Source organism: Pseudorasbora parva, chromosome 16, assembly GCF_024679245.1.
Source record: "Pseudorasbora parva isolate DD20220531a chromosome 16, ASM2467924v1, whole genome shotgun sequence".
NCBI lineage: Eukaryota > Metazoa > Chordata > Actinopteri > Cypriniformes > Gobionidae > Pseudorasbora > Pseudorasbora parva.
Window position 1 is genome coordinate 39,052,727 of NC_090187.1, and position 23,629 is coordinate 39,076,355.

General features: G+C 38.2%; 2 protein-coding genes and 1 long non-coding RNA gene across 4 annotated transcripts in view; 1 reads left to right on the plus strand and 2 right to left on the minus strand.

Annotated features, from left to right (window-relative positions):
* Positions 1-15,808, minus strand: idh2 (isocitrate dehydrogenase (NADP(+)) 2). The gene is made up of 11 exons (XM_067418961.1): positions 15,621-15,808; positions 7,013-7,104; positions 5,642-5,807; positions 5,042-5,202; positions 4,804-4,947; positions 3,036-3,172; positions 2,715-2,866; positions 2,373-2,485; positions 788-885; positions 541-633; positions 1-375 (listed from the first exon to the last, which is right to left on the minus strand). The coding sequence occupies exons 1-11, from the start codon at positions 15,730-15,732 to the stop codon at positions 291-293; spliced, it is 1,353 nt and encodes a 450-aa protein (XP_067275062.1). The 5' UTR covers positions 15,733-15,808; the 3' UTR covers positions 1-290.
* Positions 15,397-23,629, plus strand: part of LOC137042976 (uncharacterized) — a 25,215-nt gene continuing 16,982 nt past the window's right edge. Inside the window, exons 1-2 of the long non-coding RNA XR_010898399.1 lie at positions 15,397-15,506; positions 18,730-18,830. This is a non-coding gene — a long non-coding RNA (uncharacterized lncRNA). The remainder of the gene's footprint in view (positions 15,507-18,729; positions 18,831-23,629) is intronic.
* ankrd34c (ankyrin repeat domain 34C) overlaps positions 20,005-23,629 on the minus strand; it is a 4,067-nt gene continuing 442 nt past the window's right edge. The window contains exon 2 of one of the 2 annotated variants that reach the window (XM_067419824.1): positions 20,005-22,715. In XM_067419824.1, the coding sequence (XP_067275925.1) occupies positions 21,089-22,684 (1,596 nt within the window). In that variant the 5' untranslated portion in view covers positions 22,685-22,715 and the 3' untranslated portion in view covers positions 20,005-21,088. Of the gene's footprint in view, positions 22,734-23,629 lie in introns of both variants that reach the window. The other variant, XM_067419825.1, reaches the window with a different exon arrangement.

A 23,629-nucleotide genomic window follows, 5' to 3' on the forward strand; every position in this document is an offset into this window, starting at 1 on the left:
TCCAGGTGACGGATTTATTAGAGGGTTTCTCGTGTGGCCCTTGATCTTTCTTTTTCTCCTGTGGTATTATACAGTATCTGACATACAGTACTTCATCTTACAAAAATAGACCCCTGGAGGTGCGGGAAGAGATGGGCTCACCCATCAGCAGGATTCGCTAACAGAACAGCTACGAACATCACTATGTTTTTATTACTCCTCCCTTCATACATAATGTGGTATTCATGACCTTTAAGTTAAAAATGAGGTACAAAAAGACACTCTCCACTGTGTCCGGGCCCCGTTGTCCTTCATTTGCCCAGTGCCTTGTCTAGGTTTGTCTTGATGGCATCCAAGAAGTCTGTGGTGTTGACGTAATGCTCGTTCAGCTTACAGCTGTGGTCACAGAAAGACAAATGTTAATACCATCAGAGACATTAGCTAGAGCACACATGACAATTGATGGCAGCGGTTTTATCGTTAGGGCTAGTCATTTAATGGAGGTTGAAGGCATTACTCTTTGATCATTTTTTATATGCTCGGAATAATTTGCTGACTTACTTGGCGAGACCGTGAATGCAGCCAGCCAGATCCTTGGTCATCACGCCGCTCTCCACAGTCTCCACACACACACGCTCTAGAGTCTGAGAGAACCTGCAAAGAAACAGGACAATGATGATTGGTTCCACTTTTGATTAAACATTACCAATATGACTGGAAGGCTGTTACATCAAAGATAAAACTTCCCTTACAGCCAAGCTTCCCAAACCATACAATACAGATGACTGACGGCAACAAATGAGCTTACTTGATCAGGTCTGGGTTTCCATCGAGTTTGCCACGGTGCTCCAGTCCTCTAGTCCAAGCAAAGATGCTGGCAATGGGGTTAGTGCTAGTTGGCCTACCCTGTGTAATAAAGATGAACTCAATATTATGATACATTTTTTTAATTCTTGGCAGTAAATGTAAGGTTCTACACTGTAAGCTATCCACATGAAATAGCACGTGAAAATTGGTAGGTGTGAATTTTAAATATATGGGGGCACCCCAACTGCAGCATGCATACATATATATAAAAAAATGTGCACCTCCTAAAACATCCTACAATAACTCAAGACAAACTTTAAGATGGCTTGAGAAAGCTTAAGAAGTACTCAAGGGTGGTTGCTAGGGTATTACTATGTGGTTGCTATGCAATAAACACTACATTATAGAATTGTTGCATTTATTTGATCACAGAGTAAAATAGTATTATATAGTGAAATAGTATTACAATTTAAAACAGCTGTTTTATATTTGAACGTGTCAAATGTAATTTATTCTAATGATGCAAAGCTGAGTTGAGCATCATTACTCCAGTCATAAATGATGATGAAAACAGCTGTGCTGCTTAAAGGAGTAGTTCACATTAAAATGAAAATGTACTCATCCTCAAGCCATCCTAGGTGTATATGACTTTATTCTTTGAAGACTCCGATGAACACAATCAGAGTTATATTAATAAATATCCTAATGCTTCCAAGCTTTATAATGGCAGTGACGGGGCCCAATAGTTTGACCCAAGCTCAAAAAACCCAAGCCCAAGCTCGTACTCCACACGGCTCCGACGGGTTAATAAAGGCCTTCTGAAGTGAATCGATGGGTTTTTCTAAGAAAAATATCCAGCTTCAAACATGTTCACTGCAATTATAAAGCTTGGAAGCATCAAGATATTTATTAATACAACTCTGATTGTGTTCATCAGAAAGAAGAAAGTCATATACACCTAGGACGGCTTGAGAGTGAGGAATCATAGGGGACTTTTCATTTTAAAATGAACTAATCCTTTAATATTTTTGGAGAAATGTTTTTTTTTAAGTTTCACACTGCATTAATTTGAAATGCAAGGGGTTTTTTTCTTTTAAGAATGTTACTCATCCTTGCTGGAAAAAAACTGATGTTGAAGGTTGTCATTTTTTCCTCTCACCACAAGATGGCAGAAGGCATCTAAATTCAGTTGTGGAAGGTCCAGGTTGCTTTATTTATTTAAATTCTCGTTTTGTTTTGTTTTCGATTACCCTTATTGGTTACACTTTATTTTGATGCTCCGCTTTAGACATTCTAGGAAAAGATAAGTAACTTTGCAAAAGTAACTAGATGTCAACTACCTCTCAGAGACTTACTGTAAGACTTGCATTAAGCAAACAGTATAGTAATACTCAAAGTCGCTTCTACATGTCAATCACAAGCCATTATAGTTAGTAGAATGTCTGAAGTAGACCATCAAAATAAAGTGTTACCTTATTATTTTATGCAACACAACAAACTACTTTGAATTTCCAGTATCAAACCTACCGGTATATTTGTATGAAGAATATGATGCGTAGCAAGAAAAAAAAGACTGAAACACAAACCTTCTGGTGCTCACGGTAATGCCTGGTTACTGTGCCGTGGGCGGCTTCAGCCTCAATGGTCTTTCCATCAGGACACACCAGCACTGAGGTCATCAGCCCCAGAGAGCCGAAACCTGTAGAAAACATTCAATAGGTAAAAAAATGAACACTGTGAGCCTTTAAAATTGGTAGCATGATTTTGCTCTTTTCTACACATATGATTGTTATCTCTAGAGTTTCATGACTTGAAAGTCTCTGTAAGTGCTAAAACTATTTAAAAACTGCATGAACTTGGGTGCAATATGATTAAACAATAGAAAAGACTGAATTGATTAAATACATATATTTTCCTAGGATTTTTACCCTGAGCAAGGATGTCAGACTGCACATCTCCATCATAGTTCTTGCAGGCCCACACAAAGGCACCCGACGACTTCAGCACCTGAGCCACCATGTCATCGATGAGCCTGTGCTCATACCAGATCTTCAGCTTGTCAAACTCTGGCTTGTAGTTTCTGCCAATGGAAAACAAAAGACATTGAAATAACTTTGGAAGAAAAGTATAGTTTCACATGTCACCACTGTGACAGCGTCTCAAAGCGCTAATCTCATAATTACACAGCAACACGCGGTGGAAGTGTGTAAATAAAAAGCGTGCCAAAGATACTGATAAATATTTCTCACTTCTCAAAGATTTCCTGGAAAATGTCCTTGAATCTGCCATCGTAAGCCTTTAGGATGGTGTTCTTAGTGCTCATGTAGAGAGGCCATTTCTTCTGGATGGCGTACTGGAAGCAGCTGTGAGCGAAGCCAGTGATGGACTGTTAGGAAGGTACAAAAGACAGAACGTCACACAACTGTTCCACTTTCACAATGGGGAATTCAGCTAGGATTCAGAAATGCTGGCTGTGTAGTTTCAATTGGTGGGAAAAAAAACTCACTCCCTTCAAATGTGAAGTGGAAATGGTGTAAAAATCAATTTCAGCACCATCAATTGGAGGCTTACAGTGAACAGACACTTGAAAAAACAATCCCACCACCAGCACCTCCTCTGAAGCTGCCTGTAGGCAGACACCTCTTCTGTTGTAAACCCAAACAGACCATTCCCCTGACTACAAACAAAGACACCAGGGTTCACTGCAGGAACATGGGCTGAAGGAGGTCATCTATAATCTACAGTAGACCTCATCTTTCCGGAGGTGTAAGTGCAGAACATGACAGAATTTGAGTCAAAACGTCTTAATTATACAAACTGAGAATACACGAGACAGCCTAAAAACGTCTCTAATTTAAGGTGTTATTTTTACACCTTCAAGATAGATCACCAGAGTATAAGCTCATTAACAGAAAGATATTTTTCAAATTCATACATCCGTTTGCCAGTTTTTTATTTCAGTGCGGGAAGCTGAAAATAGGAAGGTCCCTGCAGATATGCTGTTTTGAGGCCACATTTGGATTCACTTCAACGAAACGAACACTGAAACATTTGAGATTACTGGATTTCTCAAGTCAATTTAGTTGAACTTTATAAACACCACCTCCTTTCAAAAGTTTGATGTCAGTAAATAAGAAAGATCTCTTATGCTCACAGAGACTGCATTACTTGAACAAAAAATGTATTAATTAATTAATGATTTACATTTATATAGCGCTTTTCTAGGAACTCAAAGCGCTTTACATAAAAGGGGGAATCTCCTCAACCTCCACCGATGTGCAGCACCACCTGGATGATTCGACGGCAGCCATATTGCGCCAGAACGCCCACCACACACAAGCTTATGGTGGAGAGGAGACATTTAAAAAAGCCAATCAGGAGAGGGGATGATTAGGAGGCCATGATGGACAGAGGCCAATGGGCAAATTTGGGAGTTTTAATGACCACAGAGAGTCAGGACCTCGGTTTAAAAAAATTGTTTTTACAATTTAATTTATTCATGTGATGACAGTTGTATTTTCAGCATCATTACTCAGTCTTCAACGTCACATGATCCTTCAGAAATTATTCTAATATGCCGATTTGCTGCTCAAGAGACAATTCTTATTATCAATATTTAATAACAATTCAATATTTAAAACAGTTGAGCTGCTTAATATATTGTGGGAAAAAGTTTTTTACAGGATAATGAATATGAAGCTCAAAAAAAGCATTTACCAGTAATCTTTTGTAGCATTATAAATGTCTTGACTGTCACTGTTGTGATCAATTTAATGTGTCCTTGCTGAATAGAAGCATTAATTTCATAAAAAATAATAATCTTGCTGACTTAAAAACTTTTGAATGGAAGTGTAAATATATTTATGCTATTACATGGAAGCACCATTTCATATTTTTAGGTATTCCATGACTGTGGGTATCGATTACATTTAGAGGGGAAAAAAGTTATTGTTCTTTTCACAGATTATAATACCTTTATTGTTGATTTTAAAAATGCATATGCATATGCTCACTGACCTCATCAGTGTTGTACATGCCCATTCCACAGCCACCACCAGGGAAATCGAACACCTCCCACTCCTTGGTTTTGCTTCCATCGGCTGGAGAGAAGACCATTTTGAATTTGCCTGGTTGGCCCACAACAAAGTCTGTTGCTTTATACTGTGAAATTAACAAGATGATTGCAGGAATAAGAACATGTTGGAAAAGAAAAATGTATAAATAAAAAAACATTGAGAACATCCAAAAAGCAGACCTGGTCACCGTAGGCGTGTCTGCCAATGGTGATGGGCTGTGTCCAGCCAGGAACAAGTCTAGGAATGTTCTTGCAGACGATTGGCTCACGGAAGACAGTGCCGCCCAGAATGTTCCTGATGGTTCCGTTGGGACTCTTCCACATTTTCTTCAGATTGAACTCTGTCAAGTGTAATCGATGACACAAATGTACATAATGCACTTTTTGTGTAAATATGAAAATGGCATGATTTTTTTTTATCAAAAGCACCTGTACAAATTATAAGATGGCCATTATGGATTTTTAAACAGTTATCTAGAAAGCAAGATGATAAAATCTGATGATGCAAATACAGATTTCAAAAAAATAAGATTTCAAAGATTTTTGAAATAAAACTAACTTTTCACAACATTTGCTCAATTCACATAAATATGCTGAACAAAAAAAAGCTGATGCAAACTAAATCTGTTAAATCAACAACACTTTTGAAATGATCAGCATCAGTTGATAACTGATATTAGAAAATGGCCCAACCGAACAGCATGTCTGATATATATCGGCAAGTAATTTACAACAAAAGGTATAAATCAAAAGAGGAAGTGTTTCTAAGATGTGCCGTACCTTCGACCCTAGCTTCATCGGGTGTAATTGTGGCGCATTTCACAGCAACGTTGTATTTCTGGGTAGCTATAGCAGAGTCGATTGTGACTTGGTCATCAGTCTGGTCACGGTATGGAAGACCCAGGTCATAGTACTTCAGCTCCACATCCACATTGGACAGAATGAGCTGGACACAACAGTTTCATGTTAAAGATGTAAACAGTGGCAGTGTCATAAAACACAGATTAAAGGGATAGTTCACCCAAAAAACGAAAGTCCTGTCATTAATTTCTCAGCCTCATGTCCTTCCAAACCTGCAAGAGCTTCGTTCATCTTTGGAACACAAATGAAGATCTTTTTGATGAAATCTGAGAGCTTTCTCTCCCTCCATTGGGAGCAACACAACTTGCACATTTAATGTCCAGAACGATAGGAAAGACATCATTAAAGTAATCCGTGTGACTCCAATGCTTTAACCTACATTTTATTAAGCGACACAAATGCTGTTTGAACAAAAAAATCTTTATTTGTGTTCCAAAGATAAACAAAGCTCTTACGGGTGAATGGAAACATTTTTTTGGGTGAACAAACCCTTTCAATTTATAACAGTAAATCAAGTAATTTGGCAATTTACCCATTTCTTTTTTAGTCTCAAAGGGTGATGTATTTTTTCTGATGTTTTTGGAAAATACTATCCTATCCAATCTGAATATTCAGTTTGCTGATGCATAAATTTCACACTTTACAGTTTTAAATTATGTTACATGTGAACGTTTAAATTCGGATTAAACCTAAAAAAGAGAATCTTGTTCTCTTTGGATCAATGGCATTGTATTGCTGGCTATAAATAATAAGCCTATTCTGATTCTCCACAGAACTAGCAGAATAATTTTAGAACGTGGCACGTCAGACCCACCACCATCTGCCGTTTCTCTCATGGAGGCAGACGGCCAGCCAGTAAAGTGACCTCAACACTGGCCCTGCCCACTGCGTGATGCGGCTGTAATCGCTTGGTCTTCGCATGCAAATACTCTCGCAGTAAGCCTATCACACAGTCGTTTTAAAAAAGGAGATCTGCATAACACGTCAATCTCTCCTCCACTCTCTCTTCATCTGTTTAATTCTCCCAAGAGACACCGTCACATTCCCTTTCCAATTTCCGTCTCCTTTTGTCTTTCTACTCTTGTCTAACCCAATTTTCACTCTGTCTGTGTCTGTCTAGGCTTCTCACTCTCCTGTTTCTCTCTTTCCTTTGCCCTCTACATCTTTCCCTCCTGCATTCTGTTTCTCTCTCGATGTGTGTGTGTGTCATAGATTTAAAAATAGACCAGACAGACAGCGCTTCCCTCCCCCTCATTCTCTCACTCACTCACGCGCTTGGCGTTTAAGCACCTTTTCTTTGATGAACTCCCAGATGATCCTGGTCATCTCATCTCCGTCCATCTCCACCACCGGCTGTGCCACCTTGATACGTTTATCGGCATCTGTCAAATTAAACCAAAATCTTTGTATGAGTGTTTTTCTTTCAGGCCAAAATAAGGGATTGTTTCTTCCCACTCACGAGACACCCGGGAATTTGCTTTTCCTTTAAGGAGGAGGATAATAAAGATATATAAAGCTCCATTCACTGCACTGGTTGGATGCTAGTAGACGTTCCAAGTTCTGGTTCCCCAAGAAACAGTTATATGAACGTCATCATTACCACTAAAATGTGTTTCATTTAGCAGTATAAAAGCTGATCCAATATCAATGGCTTGTGCATAATGCATCATCCCAGATAAACAAAAATCAACACCTGCTCTTTGCCACTGCACAGAACACGCAAATCTGGGTCTACACTACAGTACACACATACATTTTCTTTAAAGTAAAAAAAAGGATTTGCATTGCACGCATTATTTTAATATTGTCCCTGAACATGTTTTAGCACACTTTAGTTTAAACGGTGAAACTACAGTGCAAATGAGTAAGTCTCTAATTTAAACCAATTTTGTAATTTGAGGGTATTCTTCATAGACCACATCATACACTATCCTTCAAAAGTTTTATGTCATTAAAACTTTATTTAATTCAGCAAGGCTGCATTAAATTGACAGTGAAGACTTTAACATTGACAAACATTTTCTGTTTGAAATAGAAGCAGCAATTTGAACTTTCCATTCATTTCCACTCAAGAATCCTAAAAAATGTATCACTATTTCCACAAAACATATTGAGCAACTAGGGCTGGGTTTCCATTCAAATTTCAAGAATCGATTCGATTACGATTCTCAAGATCTTGAATCGATTATCATTATTCGATTCGATCAGATCTTCGAGATTTAGATAAGTGTTTTTAAAGAAAGCATTTTTTTCCAGCTGTTACCTGAATTACAGGACTGTATTATGCAACATATTGATACTATTATAGACATTCAACTGCAAATGAATGTATTGATGGCTGTAAAGAACAATCCCCCTTCCAGAGTGCTCTAGTCAGCGAACGCGCGCTGTCATGACTCATGACAAGGCAGCCATTACATCTTCCTTGGCAGTAAGAGTGCGCTGCAGTGAGCACGGCTGTAACGTAAGCCGCGTTCTCGACATATCCAGCAGCCCGAGTTCGCTCATCTAACTTACTCTAGTATTCTCTGTCCGCGGAACGAGAGAAGAGGAAGAGTGAGGAAAACTCGGTCTGTCCGCGATGCTTCTTCAGCACGGCGGCGGCGGTATAGTGACGAGAGCTTCGGCTTCAGTTCGTTTATCTACTCTAGTATTCTCTGTCCGCTGCTGTTCTGGAGTTTTCAAAGCTGCCATGTTCGTTGTTTTAATCTCCTTCCACTTGCGTGCATGCGTGAATTCAATGACGCGGCAAATTAAAATTCACGGGGAAAATGTAGGCCTATTATTAAATCGGTCCTCTGAGTTACGGATCGATCTTTAGAAATTAATATGAAAATAGATTCAGAATTGGTGAATTGATTTTTTTCAACACAGCCCTATGAACAGCACAACTATTTTCAGCATTGATAATAACAAAGAATGTTTCTTGAGCACCAAAACAGTAAAGAATGATTTCTGACGGATCTTGAAGACTGGTAGCCTAGAAATCTAGACACACCCTAGAGGCAGCAAATTTAATCTGCCTGCAAGTGTCGTCTAGGAACTCTCAATACCCTTCTGAGCTGTATTCCCCTAACTCTTGCCGGACCAATCACATCATGTATAGAGTCGGTGGGTGGGGCCATAATGACGACGGCCGAGTTGCGTTTGCATGCTTCTAGTAAACACAGAAACTGGCGAACGGCGGCGGTCTTTTGAATCAGCTCTGACCGCGACTCTGGAAGACTTGGAGTTAAGCTTTTCTCTGAGAAAAGAACGGCACTGAAGTCATTCTTAAAAAGGGAAGATGTGTTCAGAGTTTTGCTGACCGGATACGGCGAATGTTTAATCTATCAACAAGCTCTGTTTCACCTTCGTTGCTCTGGTTGGTGTAGCGCTATCCTATCGCGTGCAGAGGGAGTTTAAAAGACAACCGTTTATCCCACCCCTCGGCTTGAGCCCTGTCAATGGTGAGTTTCCAGACCAAACATCTTGATATGGGTCTGGCTTGTCAGGCTAGAAGACTGAAGTAACGGCTGTTAAAATTCAACTTTGCTTTCATAGTTAAAAATAGAACGTCTATTGTAAATTGTAATAATAATTATAATAACTGTTAAACAACTGTTTTCCTGCTGCCTTCGTTTTTCCCTCACCAACTCAAAACTTTCAAATGGAAGAGTAAATAAGAAAAATGGTGGTTTCATTATTTCTTGCTAGGGCTTGACAGTGCAACTGTATACAACAACTCAACTCGTATTACAAAAAAAAACAAAAAATAAAGGAAAGGAAATGTGTTTGGTTTTTTTTACATATACAATGCCCTCTAAAGGTTTGGAAAAAAGTGGGGTTTTAGATAATATCAGCATAAAGCTGATAATATTAACTTAAAGGCATTGAAGTTTCTTGTAATTATCATTGAAGTACAGCAATAATGATTTCATCTTGATTACACAATAGCAGTATAAGTGATGACAAGCAGGTCTGCCTCTTTGGCAGCTGCAGTGCCCGATTATTTGATTAAACTGGCCCAGCCCAGGTTTCATTTTTAAAGATTACTGGGTCAACGAGTCTACTGGCTGATTGCCAATCAAGGTTACAACAGTCAAATTAGAATAAAATTTAGACATGCTTTAAATAGTTCCTGATTTTTTTTTTTTTAATGTTCTTATTTCGTTTTGTATTATTTAATAAAATGTTTGATTATAGTCTGGGTTGTCCACTGTCATCACAAATCGATTTTTGCTGTTATTGTTCAAACCCCCTTTGCCTAGGGTGTGTCCAAACTTCAAGGCGAGGGAGTTATAAACCAAAAATGTACTGTATATGCTAAAAAAAATATTGCGCTATAAAATTACTCATATCACCCACTTCCACTTGCTGCTACAAGGACCAATTTGCAGCAATTTCACAAACGTCTAGTCTATCTTGAGCGTTTCAAAAACCTTTTCATGCCACTGCTTCCCACTAAAGCGAGCAAGTAGAGTTCATCTCGCTCTCCCCCTCTCTCAGTGGGGACAAAGCAGAGGAAGGAGGAGAGCCAACGAGGGAATCAAGTGACTGTTACACTTGCCAAGTTCCTGCTCCAGAACCACTCCATCTAACGAGTCGGCAGAGCTGTCAAAATCAGTAAAGAGTTCATAAAAGATAAAATGCCGTCAATAAAGCTTGACATAATGACCCTTATAAGCACTGCGGGTAACATATTTACTACACTCACTGATGTAATCCTCTATAAAACTAAATCTTCAATATATTTCAGTAGCCACAGGTCAGGTCACGTCCATCAAGTCAAAGTTCAGACCCTTTGAATATTTTAATTGCAGAATGACATAAAGCCACAGTCTACAGATTAAAGTTGTCAAATGTTTCTAAATATTTGAATGCAACACATACTAACTCAAATGTCTAATATAAAAGATAATAGGGACCATTTCATTTGTGCAAATCCAAGATATCACAGGTGAAAACAACACCACCAGGCTTAAGAAGAGACAGAAAAATATATTTCAGATTGGGTTACCGCTCAGCACAGCTGTATCAACCAACAGTGCATTATGGGTAGGGCCTTTCGCTTGAAACCTGACTGAGTTTGTGATCAGAAATTATATAAACAGGGAATCCTGGGGAAAAGAATCCTCTCACTAGTCACAAGCGCTGGGGACGCACAGCATGCTAAAGGGGGAGGAAGAGTATATAAGCAGGATTATGTAAGCATGCTTCAATAACCCGTTTCCAACAACAGTACAGCCATCTGCACAGAGCATGAATCCAATGAGTGATACATTTATGCTGAGCAAAAACATTTTCCATCCATTTATAAATTGCATGTGATCAAACAACATGAATCATATGCAGTGAGCATGATACGGCACACTGCCACTTAACTCCTACACTATTGAGCAATGGACGATATGCTGGCATTTACTGCACTGGAATCCAGTTGATGCCATGTCACCTATTTTAGGAGCCTTTTCTAAACAATTTTAAACACAAATAGTAGGTTCTTCCCAACCCCAATTAAACACACCTGTATCAGCTAATTAAGGTCTTATTAGGCATTCTAGAAACTCTAGCAGGTGTTTTGAGGCAAGCTGGAGCTAAAATCTGCAGGATATTGGCCCTCCAGGACCGACTTTGGACACCCCTGGCCTAAATGAAAAAGTTTCACTATGTACTGTTCAACACATCAATCCTCCTTCCAAAACAGGTTTTTGTCTTACCACGATTCAAGTAAACCTATTATAAGGGTAACATTTTAAATCTGACATCTTGTTAAATCCATAAATAGAGAAAAGTTGCTCCAGCTACCTTGAGACAAGTTCTCACAACAAGCGAGAACGTTTGACATGGAACATGCTAAATCTCCAAACTTTAGGGAAATTACCCATTTAAAAAAAATTAAACACTGAACAGAAGAGCCTGCTTGCAAAAAGCAAAAATACACGTCAGAGCTTGATGGTAAAGCATTATCTATTGTGAAGAGTCGTTTCATTATGGTTGCTGTAGCGCTACACTGGAATTTATTTTCAAGGAAGTACCGTATCTATTAATGTGTAAAGCTACAGTAAACGTCTTCAGTGCGAGATCGTTTCCATTTTAACTGGGTTATGTCTCTAAAGCATCGAAGTGAATGTTTTATGAGCTCTCTCTTTTTTTAGTTCTGAGAAAGAACCATATGTATTATTTTTACTATCTTTTACGATTGTTGCTTGTCAGACTTTACGAACATGATCCGCGCTGTGAGCTGTAAGATCTCAGTTGTCATTAATGTCAGACTGCACGGCAGTCAAGAAGCGTTAAATGGACGCACAAGAGTTTTACATCAATCAGTGATACGTTTTGCTGTCAGTGAGATGCATTACATGTGGAACAGAAAAGGTGGAACTAACATTAATTTTAGTCATGGCTTGTCTTGAAAAACTAAGACAATTTGACGGTTGTCAAAGAGGAAGTCACAGTGTAGGACTTGCGCTGCCAGAATATTGCCAGAGGTAAAATTTGATCGCAACAGCTATTAATCGGCTGTTGGTGAACAAGTCAAACTCATCAAAGACTTCAGATTTTAGCCCAGGATCAGAGGACACTTAGGATTTGCAAAATTGTACAGAGTGCTGTGCACCCAGCTTTAATTTGTGGAAGTATTTGTTCAGCTTAGGGTCAGTAAACATTTTTTTTTCATGTTTTTGAAAGTCTCTTTTGCTCACCAAGGCTGCATTTATGTGACCAATGATACTTTTCCAGTCTTCAGCAGTGTCACATCATGATACATCAGATATTATCCCCGTTTCTTATTATTATCAAAGTTGAAAAGAGTTGTATTGCTTAATTCTTTTTTTCATCCACTAATTTATTTGAAATATATTTTTTGTATAAAAAAAAATAATTTTTCAAATATAATTATTTGAAATATAATTCTTGATCAATTAAAAAAAAATAACAATATGTAAGTTTTTTTTGTATTAAAATGTCAAAAAAACACTAGAACAATATTATATATTGTTGACTTGTGTACTTACATTATCCAAATGTTTCCAAGAATGTTTAAATCCAGAGAAATAAGCAATTTTAACCAGAACACTGGTGTCTGTGCGTCGCCTATCGATAACATCAAACCCGCATTACCCACGACTTCAACAAACGCATTAACATATTATGAGTTTTATTAGACAGGTGAGCAACTGTTTGGATACATTCAACGACAGAAAATGAATCACTGTTATATAGCTCAACACACAGTCTTATTGTTTAAATCTCGTTTTCACGATTTACAGCGAGTACCATGTTTTACCATGCCTAATATCGGTCTAGCTCACGTCAGTGTTCGTCTCAGTAGCCACCGAGCGAATACACAAAGTAACGTTAGTACATTTTCAACACACTCAATGTATCTATTATGATAAAACAGGGATGCGTTACCCCACATATGCATGAGCGGATGAAGCGGAAGCACTCTTCTCTGGGATAATAAGCTCCGTGAAATCCAGGCATCATCAAGCTACGTCTTTGTTTTGAATAAGCAACCTCTAGCAGCGGAAAATTACATATTGTGGCTTTAATGCATCCTTACTAAATAAAAGTATTAATAAAAATAAAAAAAGTTTTCTATGTTCTGCACCATGGTTCCAGAACCATAGTATTTAATTTGTGCCTGCCATAGAGAACTGACAATAAATGGAATATACGTTTTTAAACATTCATGAATTATTTTCGTGCAACCAAAAGTGATTTGCCATTCAGTAACATTTACATTGCGATATATAAAAAAATTATTAAATAATAATTTAATGTTTCAAAAAATAATTTACCCCCCAAAAAATTTACTTTCAATTTAAAAACTATCAAGTCAATCCAAATTCATTGAGGATTAAATGGCAGAATTTGAGCAAACTATTCCTTTAATCCAAATAACTACAAAAGGAAAAAGTCATGTCAGTCAACCCACATTGCTTCTACACAAAGCATGTGGTCAGCATATCATATAGCAAGCAATCACTCTCACGTGGCCCTTTGATTTTTTTCAGTTGTCAAGGACATTTGCAAACAGTGTACACTTGTTCTCCACACTTGAAGGCCAGTAGTTTAAAAAATAATCCACGAGGTGAGCAAGTTCACGTGGAATCCTCACAAATCTTTTGAATAAATCCTCTCATACTCAAACTCTTCCCTATGACTTTCAAAAGCAGCTCAAGAGTGACCGAGAGAAAGTGTCTAAAACTTTCATGAAGATGCTGCACCATGGAGACACTAAAAATAAATGAGTGAAATAACAAACCAGCTGGGTTGACAACAACAGCAGCTCAGATTGTTTTCGAAATAGTGGAAGAGAACACATTAATTAAAATAACTTTTATTTACAGAATATAATCATAACAAAGGAAGTTATATATTCATGCATACATAAAAAAATATATAATCAAGTTTAGAAAAAGATTTCTAAACGAATTTTGTGGGCTTCTCAGCTCTCATTACAGCTCATAAAACCTCTTGGCAAAAGTCATATCCAACCTTGTGACTTTAATGAGAGAGAACATGCAAGTGTGCTTGGCAATGTGCCTGAACTTGTCAATGAAGTCAATCTGAAAGGCAAGACAAGACCACTAGTCTGCATAGTGTGGCTGACATTTCACCACTATAAGAAGCTCACTCAAAAACCCATAATAATCCAAACTGCTTTAGGGATCGGGACATACCAACACAACCACTCAGTGCCAAAGAATCACGTCTTTTATAAACTTGGCAATGCAAATGTTTTAATGTGGCACACCTCAAGTGCAAAAGGTCAGTTATGTCAATATTACATTCACTCATTCGGGTGTCATACAGGAGCACTAATTAGGATTAACCCATTCAGGGGAAAGTGTAAAGGTGACCTGGAGGACATGAACACATCAAGAAAGTTAAACCCCCCACATATCCTCCATGACAACTGATTACCTAACAGAGGGAAAAGCTAGTGTCAGGGCATGACACCTATTAATTCACAGTTGTCCATGAAGGTCTGCCCTTCAGTTTCCCTTATGTTTTAAAGTAACAACCTAAGATCCATGTTTCAAAAGATAAACCCCAATCTATCAGTAATGTTAGCTCAGTTGCATCTGGCATTTAGGTCGATGCAGCCTCCATTTCAAAAAAGGGTGAAAATGCGCTATGGTGTAATAGTCAATGTTTACTAAAATAGATGAAGCACATCTCGTTCATTTATACCTTCACTTCATGGTCTGTACTCTGGCAATAGAAAAATACTACGTACAGCTGACCACCAGGCCGACTGACCTTGAAATGATTCACACTGACCATAACACAATCAAAACAATTACAAACCCCTGAATGACCACTCATATAACTGGTTATCGAATCATCTTGCATCACAAAGATGTTTGATTAAATGTTTACCGCAGTATTTTAGCCGGTAAAATGGTTTCATAAGTCATCCCGATCGGGCGACTAAAACACACACACAACCAAACGGCGCTGCTCTTACGACGCCGTCAAATTGTTCAAAGACGCAATTATGTGCTGAATACTGGATTAGCCTTACTAGAAACAATGTCTTAACCACAATGGATTAAATGAAAGCAAACTATCGTATTGTGTTTGTTTTCTTTAAAAGGGCATCCAGCGAGCAAACAAAGGAGCGCGAGCACGACTTCTGCCTGTGCGGCCGCGCGATTCCCGCTGCACGTACAACGTCACCGCGAAAATAACGTTCTGCTGTTCGCTCTACTAGATGAAAATCTGCAAGCCGGCGGATTGAAAGAAAAATGACTGTCCAAAACTAGCCGGCGTCTTTCGATACAAGCATGAGGTTTGTGGCAGGGGTGTAAGGATATTAACATCTTCTCAGATAAGCATAAGCCGGTGTTAAAGCGCCGGCTTCATTGGCATATCTACAGACAAATTTTGAAAGTGGAAAACTCACAGTTCCTCTGTTGCAAACTCTGGCAAGAAGCTGGAGCAAGAACGGCGGGGTTTTTTGATAGAGTGGCCGCGGACCTAGTGAGAGAGCTGAGGACCTTCAGGTAACCTGCCATGTTTTTTTTCTAGCCGAAAATACTAGAGGTTGCTGCCCGACTACACTCCGGTCGAAGGAAGGGTCGAATGAATTGGAGCAAACGGCAATAAACGCAGCTCTTCTCCGCCTCCGTGTCAGGGCCGACGTCACCATTACATCGAAGGGGCGAATGGCCAATCATATTTGAGCGAGCAACACATCGATGTTCCACCGGGTGACTTTTGATAAGAGACCGTTTGCACGTTCTCTTTCGTTTTCAGTTAACCCTTCACAGGCGTCAACAGTTATTTCCGACTGTGTGCTCTTATGGAATGCCCGCATTTGCATTCATGTTTAATACAAATACAACTATATTTTTATTTTAGAAGGATTTCCAAATATGCATTCAAACGGATTGGAAGTGTTGTATTTGTGCTATTTGGCATAAGTAACAGACAGGCAGATAACCTTTTACAGTCCGTTGTCTGGATGTTGCTGAGCTGCTCCGCTAATTTTAGCTGGGTTGTGTTACCATACTGGGTGAATGAATGGGAGGTGCTGCGCAGTCTGATTGTGCGCATGCGCTGTAGAGCTGCTGCGGGTCATTTCAAGGTGCCAAAGCTAGGTTAAATCAGAAATGGTCCCGGTTACTCCTTTAGGCATTTGTAGTGGTGTCCGAAACCAGCTTGGTGAACGTTATCGAGTGCAATCATTTTATCCTACAAAGTGAGTGCTTTGATATGCCAATGAAGCCGTGCTACAAAGAATTCGCTATTCATTCCTTCAAGTAAACTGGTGGGCAAAAGTGTTTGAGTGGCGATCTCGGATTCATCCCAAGTGTCTGAGTTAAAGACTGAGGAGTTGTTGACAAATACACTTTTTTTATGTTCTGTCTCACAAAATTCACAACATAAAATGTGTTATATGTAACTTTAGGTTTTGTTAATTAACTGTATAATTAAATAGAAATGATGGAGTTAGTGGGTTTCCTCACCTAAGTTCAATTGTCTCAGGTTTGGCGATCTAGGCCAGTTCAAATGTAAATTCCTCAATGCTTCTCGTGATTTTGACAAGGAAACAGATTGAGTAACACCACTATCCTTTTCCGTGTTTATTATGTCTGTATTGTTGTCGTGCAAGTCAAGGTTGTCATTCTGAAATTCAACATGCAAATATTGCTCCACTGAACTACATGTCAATATGACCTCTGTTATCATTCAGAGGTCTGAAACGCGTAGTTCACAGTCAACTGTTTACTCTACAGTGTTTGTCTGCTTACAGTAGTCAACTTTTAGGTCACAGACAAAAAAAAAATTTCCAATTATTTTCACAGCATGAGCTGGTTCACCACAACTGAATCACTGCTGTGTACTTATGTACAACAGTCCGTGTGCTTATAATGACAGTAGGACTGAAATAACGGAATGTAACAATATAAAAAAATAATCTTTAACAAAAAATATTTTATAGTTATAATAATAAGCATATTTTGTATTGATTGTTTTATGTGTATGTACACCTATATCCTTCTCCACTTAAATTTACAATGAAATCAAGCCATATACATTTGTTGCCTGTAAATACTTTTTTTATATTGCCACCTGGTGGAGGTAAAGCCTGTAATGTTAGTAAATATGTTGTATAATATAATTAAATTAGCTGTCACCTTGCATTACTGGAAGCTTTAGTTCAGAGAGGGTTATTTAACACATTGTTATTAAGTTAAAATAGACAGTGTATAAAGCTTAATATAGTATATATTAAGGATATATTACATTTGGATATATCCAAATGTAATATTCTGACTAATATTCCATGTTTCAAAGTGAATTATAAATTATAAAAAAATAACCAAAATGCCAAATGTGTGTCACATTTAGATCATTTTATGCACCCTATTTGTTTTCTGTTTATCAAGAGAGGAGAGATGCGAATACTGTATGCCCACTAGAGGTCAGTAATAAATCATTATTACACTTAGTGATACAGTTTTCTGGTTGAGGTTCAATGACTAACACGTGTAACACTAGAATTTCCTACAGCTAGTCATCATTTTTTAGTTCATTTGTCGTATGTTGTTGCACAAAATGTTTATACTTCCAACATTGCATTACTATATATATATGTGTATATGTGTGTGTGTGTATATATATATATATATATATATATATATATATATATATATATATATATATATATATATATATATATATATATATATATATGCAATTGCTGCTTTAGAAGACTATGAAAAACCAAGCAGACAGCTTAGTCAACAAGTATATCATAGCATGTTTCTCTCCTTTATTGCTGTATACTTTCCAGATTTGTATGTTTTTGCTGGGTTTTTCTCACTATAGTCCCCATCTTGATCGCTGGGGTTGTAGGCATTTATTGTGTTAACTTTCTTAAACAAATCGCTTTTGATTGAAAAGGTTCTTCTTCAGGTTTATACATTCAACATTAAGTATAGTCAATTTCATTTTGTAAACAATATGTTGTATTTATAATGTCACACTTACTATTTATCTAACAGTTTAGAACAATCATACATAAAAAAAAGATAGATGGATTTCAGGAATATTATATTTTAGGGCCCTTTGCATCATACATTTTGAAAACCCCTGCCTAGGATATCCAGACTTTCACACACAAGAGTCAGTGTAAGCAGAGTTTACAGAGAATTATGTGGAAATGGTTAGCATGTCTTGACCAATGCCGGTTCAAGCTGAGAGATATGTTTTCTTTTTCAGTATTACATCTATTCTGTCTTTACCATGTACATCCTGGTATCATCTGTTCACAACTGAACACAAATGTCTAGCCTAAACTACACATTCTAGCCTAGAATACACCATAAGATCCTCTATAATCCCTTAATGTACTTTATTAAGCGTCCTAATGACTTTACAATTTACAGTGGATTAGATCTGGGGAAAAAAACGGGTCTACTTGATCATATGAGTTGTCTGTGTGTTGTTACTCCTTTGAGATTTACACTCAATTTAACCAACATATTTCTACTTTTTGTCCACAGTGACTACTAATCTAAATGAGTGGAAGAAGGACGCAGATAGACTATGGGGATCAGAATGCTGCAACGATGGGTTCTGCTGAACCTACTGCTGAAAATAACAGGTTATTTTACGATCATTTGAAGTTGCAAACTTTGTGATTAGAATGACTAGAAAGATTGTACAGATTGATACAGACATTTATTCAAAATATACAAGATACTACATACAAAAATACTATGCATCAAACAATGTAAACATGAGCGCAACCAAAAGTATGCCTCACAGTTTTCATATAAGACAGTTGTGATAAAACCTTTTCACATGGTCTCATTTGGGGTTTATTAATAATTTAAATGTGCTTATTTATGTTCAGGTTTTTACTACTGAATTGCTTGAGGACCAGCAGTTATAAATTATAATTATTATTGAAATAAACGTATTTGATAATCACAGACCAAAAGGCTGAATGCATCTGTTTGATTGCTTGTGTTTTATGTCTTAACCCAGGGAAAATTAGTGAGGAGTTAGCCAGCTAACTCTAGTACTACAGAACATATATTATTTGACAGCCTTATGCAGGCTAATAAGTGGCTATTACAAGTTATAGCAGCAATGAATCTGAAGCACTTTGCAGTTGCACAAAAAGTAACATGGGCACATTAGTTCTACCACATAACATTGGCTGACAAATGGATAAACCTATGTTAACATTTGTCTGTACAATAGTCATTGGTTTATCACAAGGTATGTTCTGCTACAGACCTTTTATAAATATGTTATGATTAAGTATTACCTAGTGATTTGTCAATTGTTGTCATTGTTATATTTGTCATGTGATTTATCACTTGCAGCAAACTAATTCTAATATTCTAATTAAAATGCTGCTCAATAATATTTTATTAAAAGTAATCTGTGATGCAGAACACATTTTGCTCTCCTTCAAAGGCACTATACACTAATTAGCTACAAACATTCAACCTTTTGAACTCATCATGGAACAAACTGACACACACATATATATATACATATGTGTGTGTGTGTGTGTGTGTGTGTATATATATACACACATACATATATATATATATATATATATATATATATATATATATATATATATATATATATACACATACATATATATATACACATACATATATATATACACATACATATATATATATATATATACACATACATATATATATACACATACATATATATATACACATGCATATATATATATATATACACATACATATATATATATATGACTATATAATATATATGACTGCCAACCTAGCTAGGTTTACTAAGGGCTCTATGACTATACAAATCTTCTTTGCGTTAAGGAGTAAGTCATAATTAGATTTGCAATGTTGCCTCTATTATTGCAATCAATGTAAGATGTAATCCATTACAAGAGACAGATTTCCTTATAATTAACTCACAGATGGTCAGTATTTCTTACAGAATCTAGATCAGGAATGCATGTAATTATACATCTGCTCACAGGCATTATTAACATCAACATTAAAAAGTTAGCATTTTATATGTATAGTGATCAGAGAAAAATTCTCGTGCATTTCCTCTCTCTTGCTATACATATCTCAACTTGATTTGCTTTTCTTGCAGGACTTCCAGCTTTAATCAGGAGCCAGTTGAATGCTTTTTTTTAATGGGTATGATCTGGTGACCTCTCTGCTCCATTTTGACAGTCTGATTTTGCATTCACTCTCCTGTCTGCTTTAATGAATCTCATTGAGAGATGTCTAGACTTTGAAGAAATACAGATATTTCTGTCTCTGTTTTTGTTTGCTTAGAACTAGCTGTAGTCAAACTGTCAGATTCAATCTTCATACGCACGAGAATAATAGCACACTCTCTCACCTTCTCTTTAAGAGGACAAGCACTACCTTTGTTGTGGAATGGAAAATTGTACTGCTTTGTTGTATTTTTGAAAAACCGTTTTGTGGATGGCAGGAAGTGACAGTATAAGCTTACGCTATAATGTTACATCATATATTAAATCTAAACTAACCTTTAACAGCTAGGTTGCATCTTTTATAGAATTTTTTTTTATAGAACCTTTTATAGACAATAAGCTTTATATGCACCGGCTACATATAATTTTTTTTTTTCCTCTGGTAGGCATTAGATAAATATATTAGTTTTCAGTTGCTTTTTCAAAAATGGCCTTTTTGCTAATTGAAACTAACAAGTAGATTAACCTCGTGATATAATACCCCTTTGCCCTAAATGGCTACATTCAGTACTAACTACTTTTAAATTCTACTACAGGTACCACCTGTTTTATTACCCCAAAATCTCAGACATATATATTAATGATGTTAAAGTTGCTACATCTACATAGACTGAGTTTCATGATTGATGGTTGAGCTCCTCAAAGTTTGAAAGCTGCTTCATCTGTTCCACTTGCATAGAGTGCCTTCTCACAAGCTTCTTTTTCGTCCTGAGGTTGCCTCTCTTTGGTGAGTTGGGTGCTACGGGAGCTATTGGTCTGATGCCTGCTGCAAGTGGGGATGAGGGTTTGCTGCTTGCCCCTATATCTGGAATCGGAGGGTTGGGGTTGACGTTTAGTGGGGGCAGGTGACCTGGGCGGGTGTGGGATATATAGTCCAGCAATAACGTTCCAGAGCCGCGTCGCTCCAGTAGGCCAGGTGCTCTGCATCTGGTTGTGCTAGGGGAAGAGGTACTGGGATTGCTGTCCAAGGACTCTCGCGAGCCTGTAAGCATAGCAAGAGGGGATGTATTGAGCTTCCTTCTCTCTAGGGGTGCCTTAGGAGAGTCTAGCATGCTGGAATCTGAGTACAGCTGGGAGTCTGAGTCGTAGTGTTCATTCCCCAGTCGCCGCCGGTGCAGTGTGTCTCTGAGGCTAGCTGGCCCCACGTTTGCTCCTGAGCCCTCCTGCTCCGTAGGGACAGTGCTACGCCGTGCCAGGGGTTGGTGCTGTGCCAGCGATCTCTCGTAGGAGGCCTTGGAAGATGCCGAAAGGGATGAAGTTGGAGAAATTTTTGTGGTCTGATCTCCCACCATTGGAAACAAGATATCCTTTCCGTCCACGCTGTTATGCCGGGACAAAGTGCCTCTTTTAGACAGGCTCAGACCGTTAATACCTGAAACAACATCTTCATCTGAGTTGGCTCTCTTGCTCACTTCATTTGCTGCCGCCAACACGGAGGGGGCAATCAGACCCCAGGGCTCTGACTGTAGTCGCTTCAGCTGGGGTAGACGAGCCCGCTTGGGGTTCACTGGCTTCCTACTGGGGGAAGTATGTCCATTGGGAAGTTTGGCTGCTGTGTTTGAGGCTGACTTAAACTTTGTTTGAAAATTGAATACAGTGTCTTTTTCCTCCTCTTTGCTGGGAGATGGCAACGTATGAAGGTCTATCTCTGACGGTGAGGCACATGGTGCAGGAGATGTCCTCTCATCCAACTCCGGAGACGGAGGAACATTCAGGTACTGCTTGGTAGTTTTGGTTCCTGAAGGTGATTTGTCAGTGGTAATGATGATTACCTCCTTGCCTTTGGCTTTGCAGGCATCAAGGAGAACTTTTAAGGTTTCTTTATCATCTGCGTTGACAGCATAGACTAAAGCAGAGGATCCATGACGGTCCTCCAGGCTCGGATCAGCCCCGTTGGTCAGTAGATGTGAGACCACCTCATGTCCTGCCCTGTGGCTGCATGCATGCATGAGGGCTGTCCTTCCAGCTTTGTCTTGAATATTAGGGTCAGCTTTGTTGTCCAGAAGGTACTTGACAAGTTTTGCCTTGCTGACACTCTGCTGGTCAGAGTGTTTGGACATGCAGGCCACCATGAGTGGTGTCTCTCCACGATCGTTGCTTTCATTGATGTAGGCTCCACCTTCCAGGAGAAGCCTTGTAAGGCGCAAACGGCGAAGCCATACTGCTTTCAGCAGTGAGTTCCCATCCGTCCTGATCTCCAGCACGTCAGCCATCACCCAGACTGGACCTAAATCAGCCTCAGTCCTGCAAGGCAAGAGCACACTGCTGCTACAGTCATCAAGCAGATCCCAGACACATTTCCATGTCACATGTCAACACTTTACATTTTAGAAATAAGGAAAGGTGTTGCTGATGTGTTTAACCCTGCATGAAATCACTATAGCCTGTTTGTTTTGAAGAGCCACCAGGTGGCAGCCTGAATGCGCAGGGATGAGTTATTGGAAGAGACGCTGAACTGACAGGTAGATCAGGTGCAAATGGAACTTTGAATTTGCAAACATTCTGAAATGTGTTTGTGCTGAGTATCAAAATGTGTTTTCTTATATGAATCCTTAAATGACGTTATCTCGATGTATTTAAATGTTTTATCTGAATGTGTATATAGTTACACCTGTAACGATAAAAAACGGATAAAATAGAAAATCGATTCAGTGACGTTATTAAATAAATTAATTGCGCGTTTTCTGTTTTCTTCTATATTGTGTTTGTATGTTTAGATTGATTTGATAAGTCTCTTCGCCATAAATTCGTCCTGAAATGTCCAGTTCTCAGATCAGACCATTTTTGAAATATGATAACCCTTTAAAATTAAATGTAGCAATGCGAGTTATTCAATCCCTGGAAGGGTTTTTATCAGGGTTAGCTGATTGCATTTGATTGTTGAACACGGGAACAGTATGAGGGAATGAAAGGACTGACTGATAATGCGTTTTTGGTTAAGTGCGAATGAATTAAACATGTATCGTGTCCTATAGAGATTTATTTAGATATTTGCGTTTTCATGTAATCACTGCGATTGCGATATGACACTGTCCATGGTCCTGAGAGCATGTGGGAAATAGTAAACATCTGCGACGCGCGCTTGGAAGATAAAACCTGTTCTCGTAATTCTATAAGTTATAATTATTAGTCCAGTTGCATCTACATCTGTGTAAATC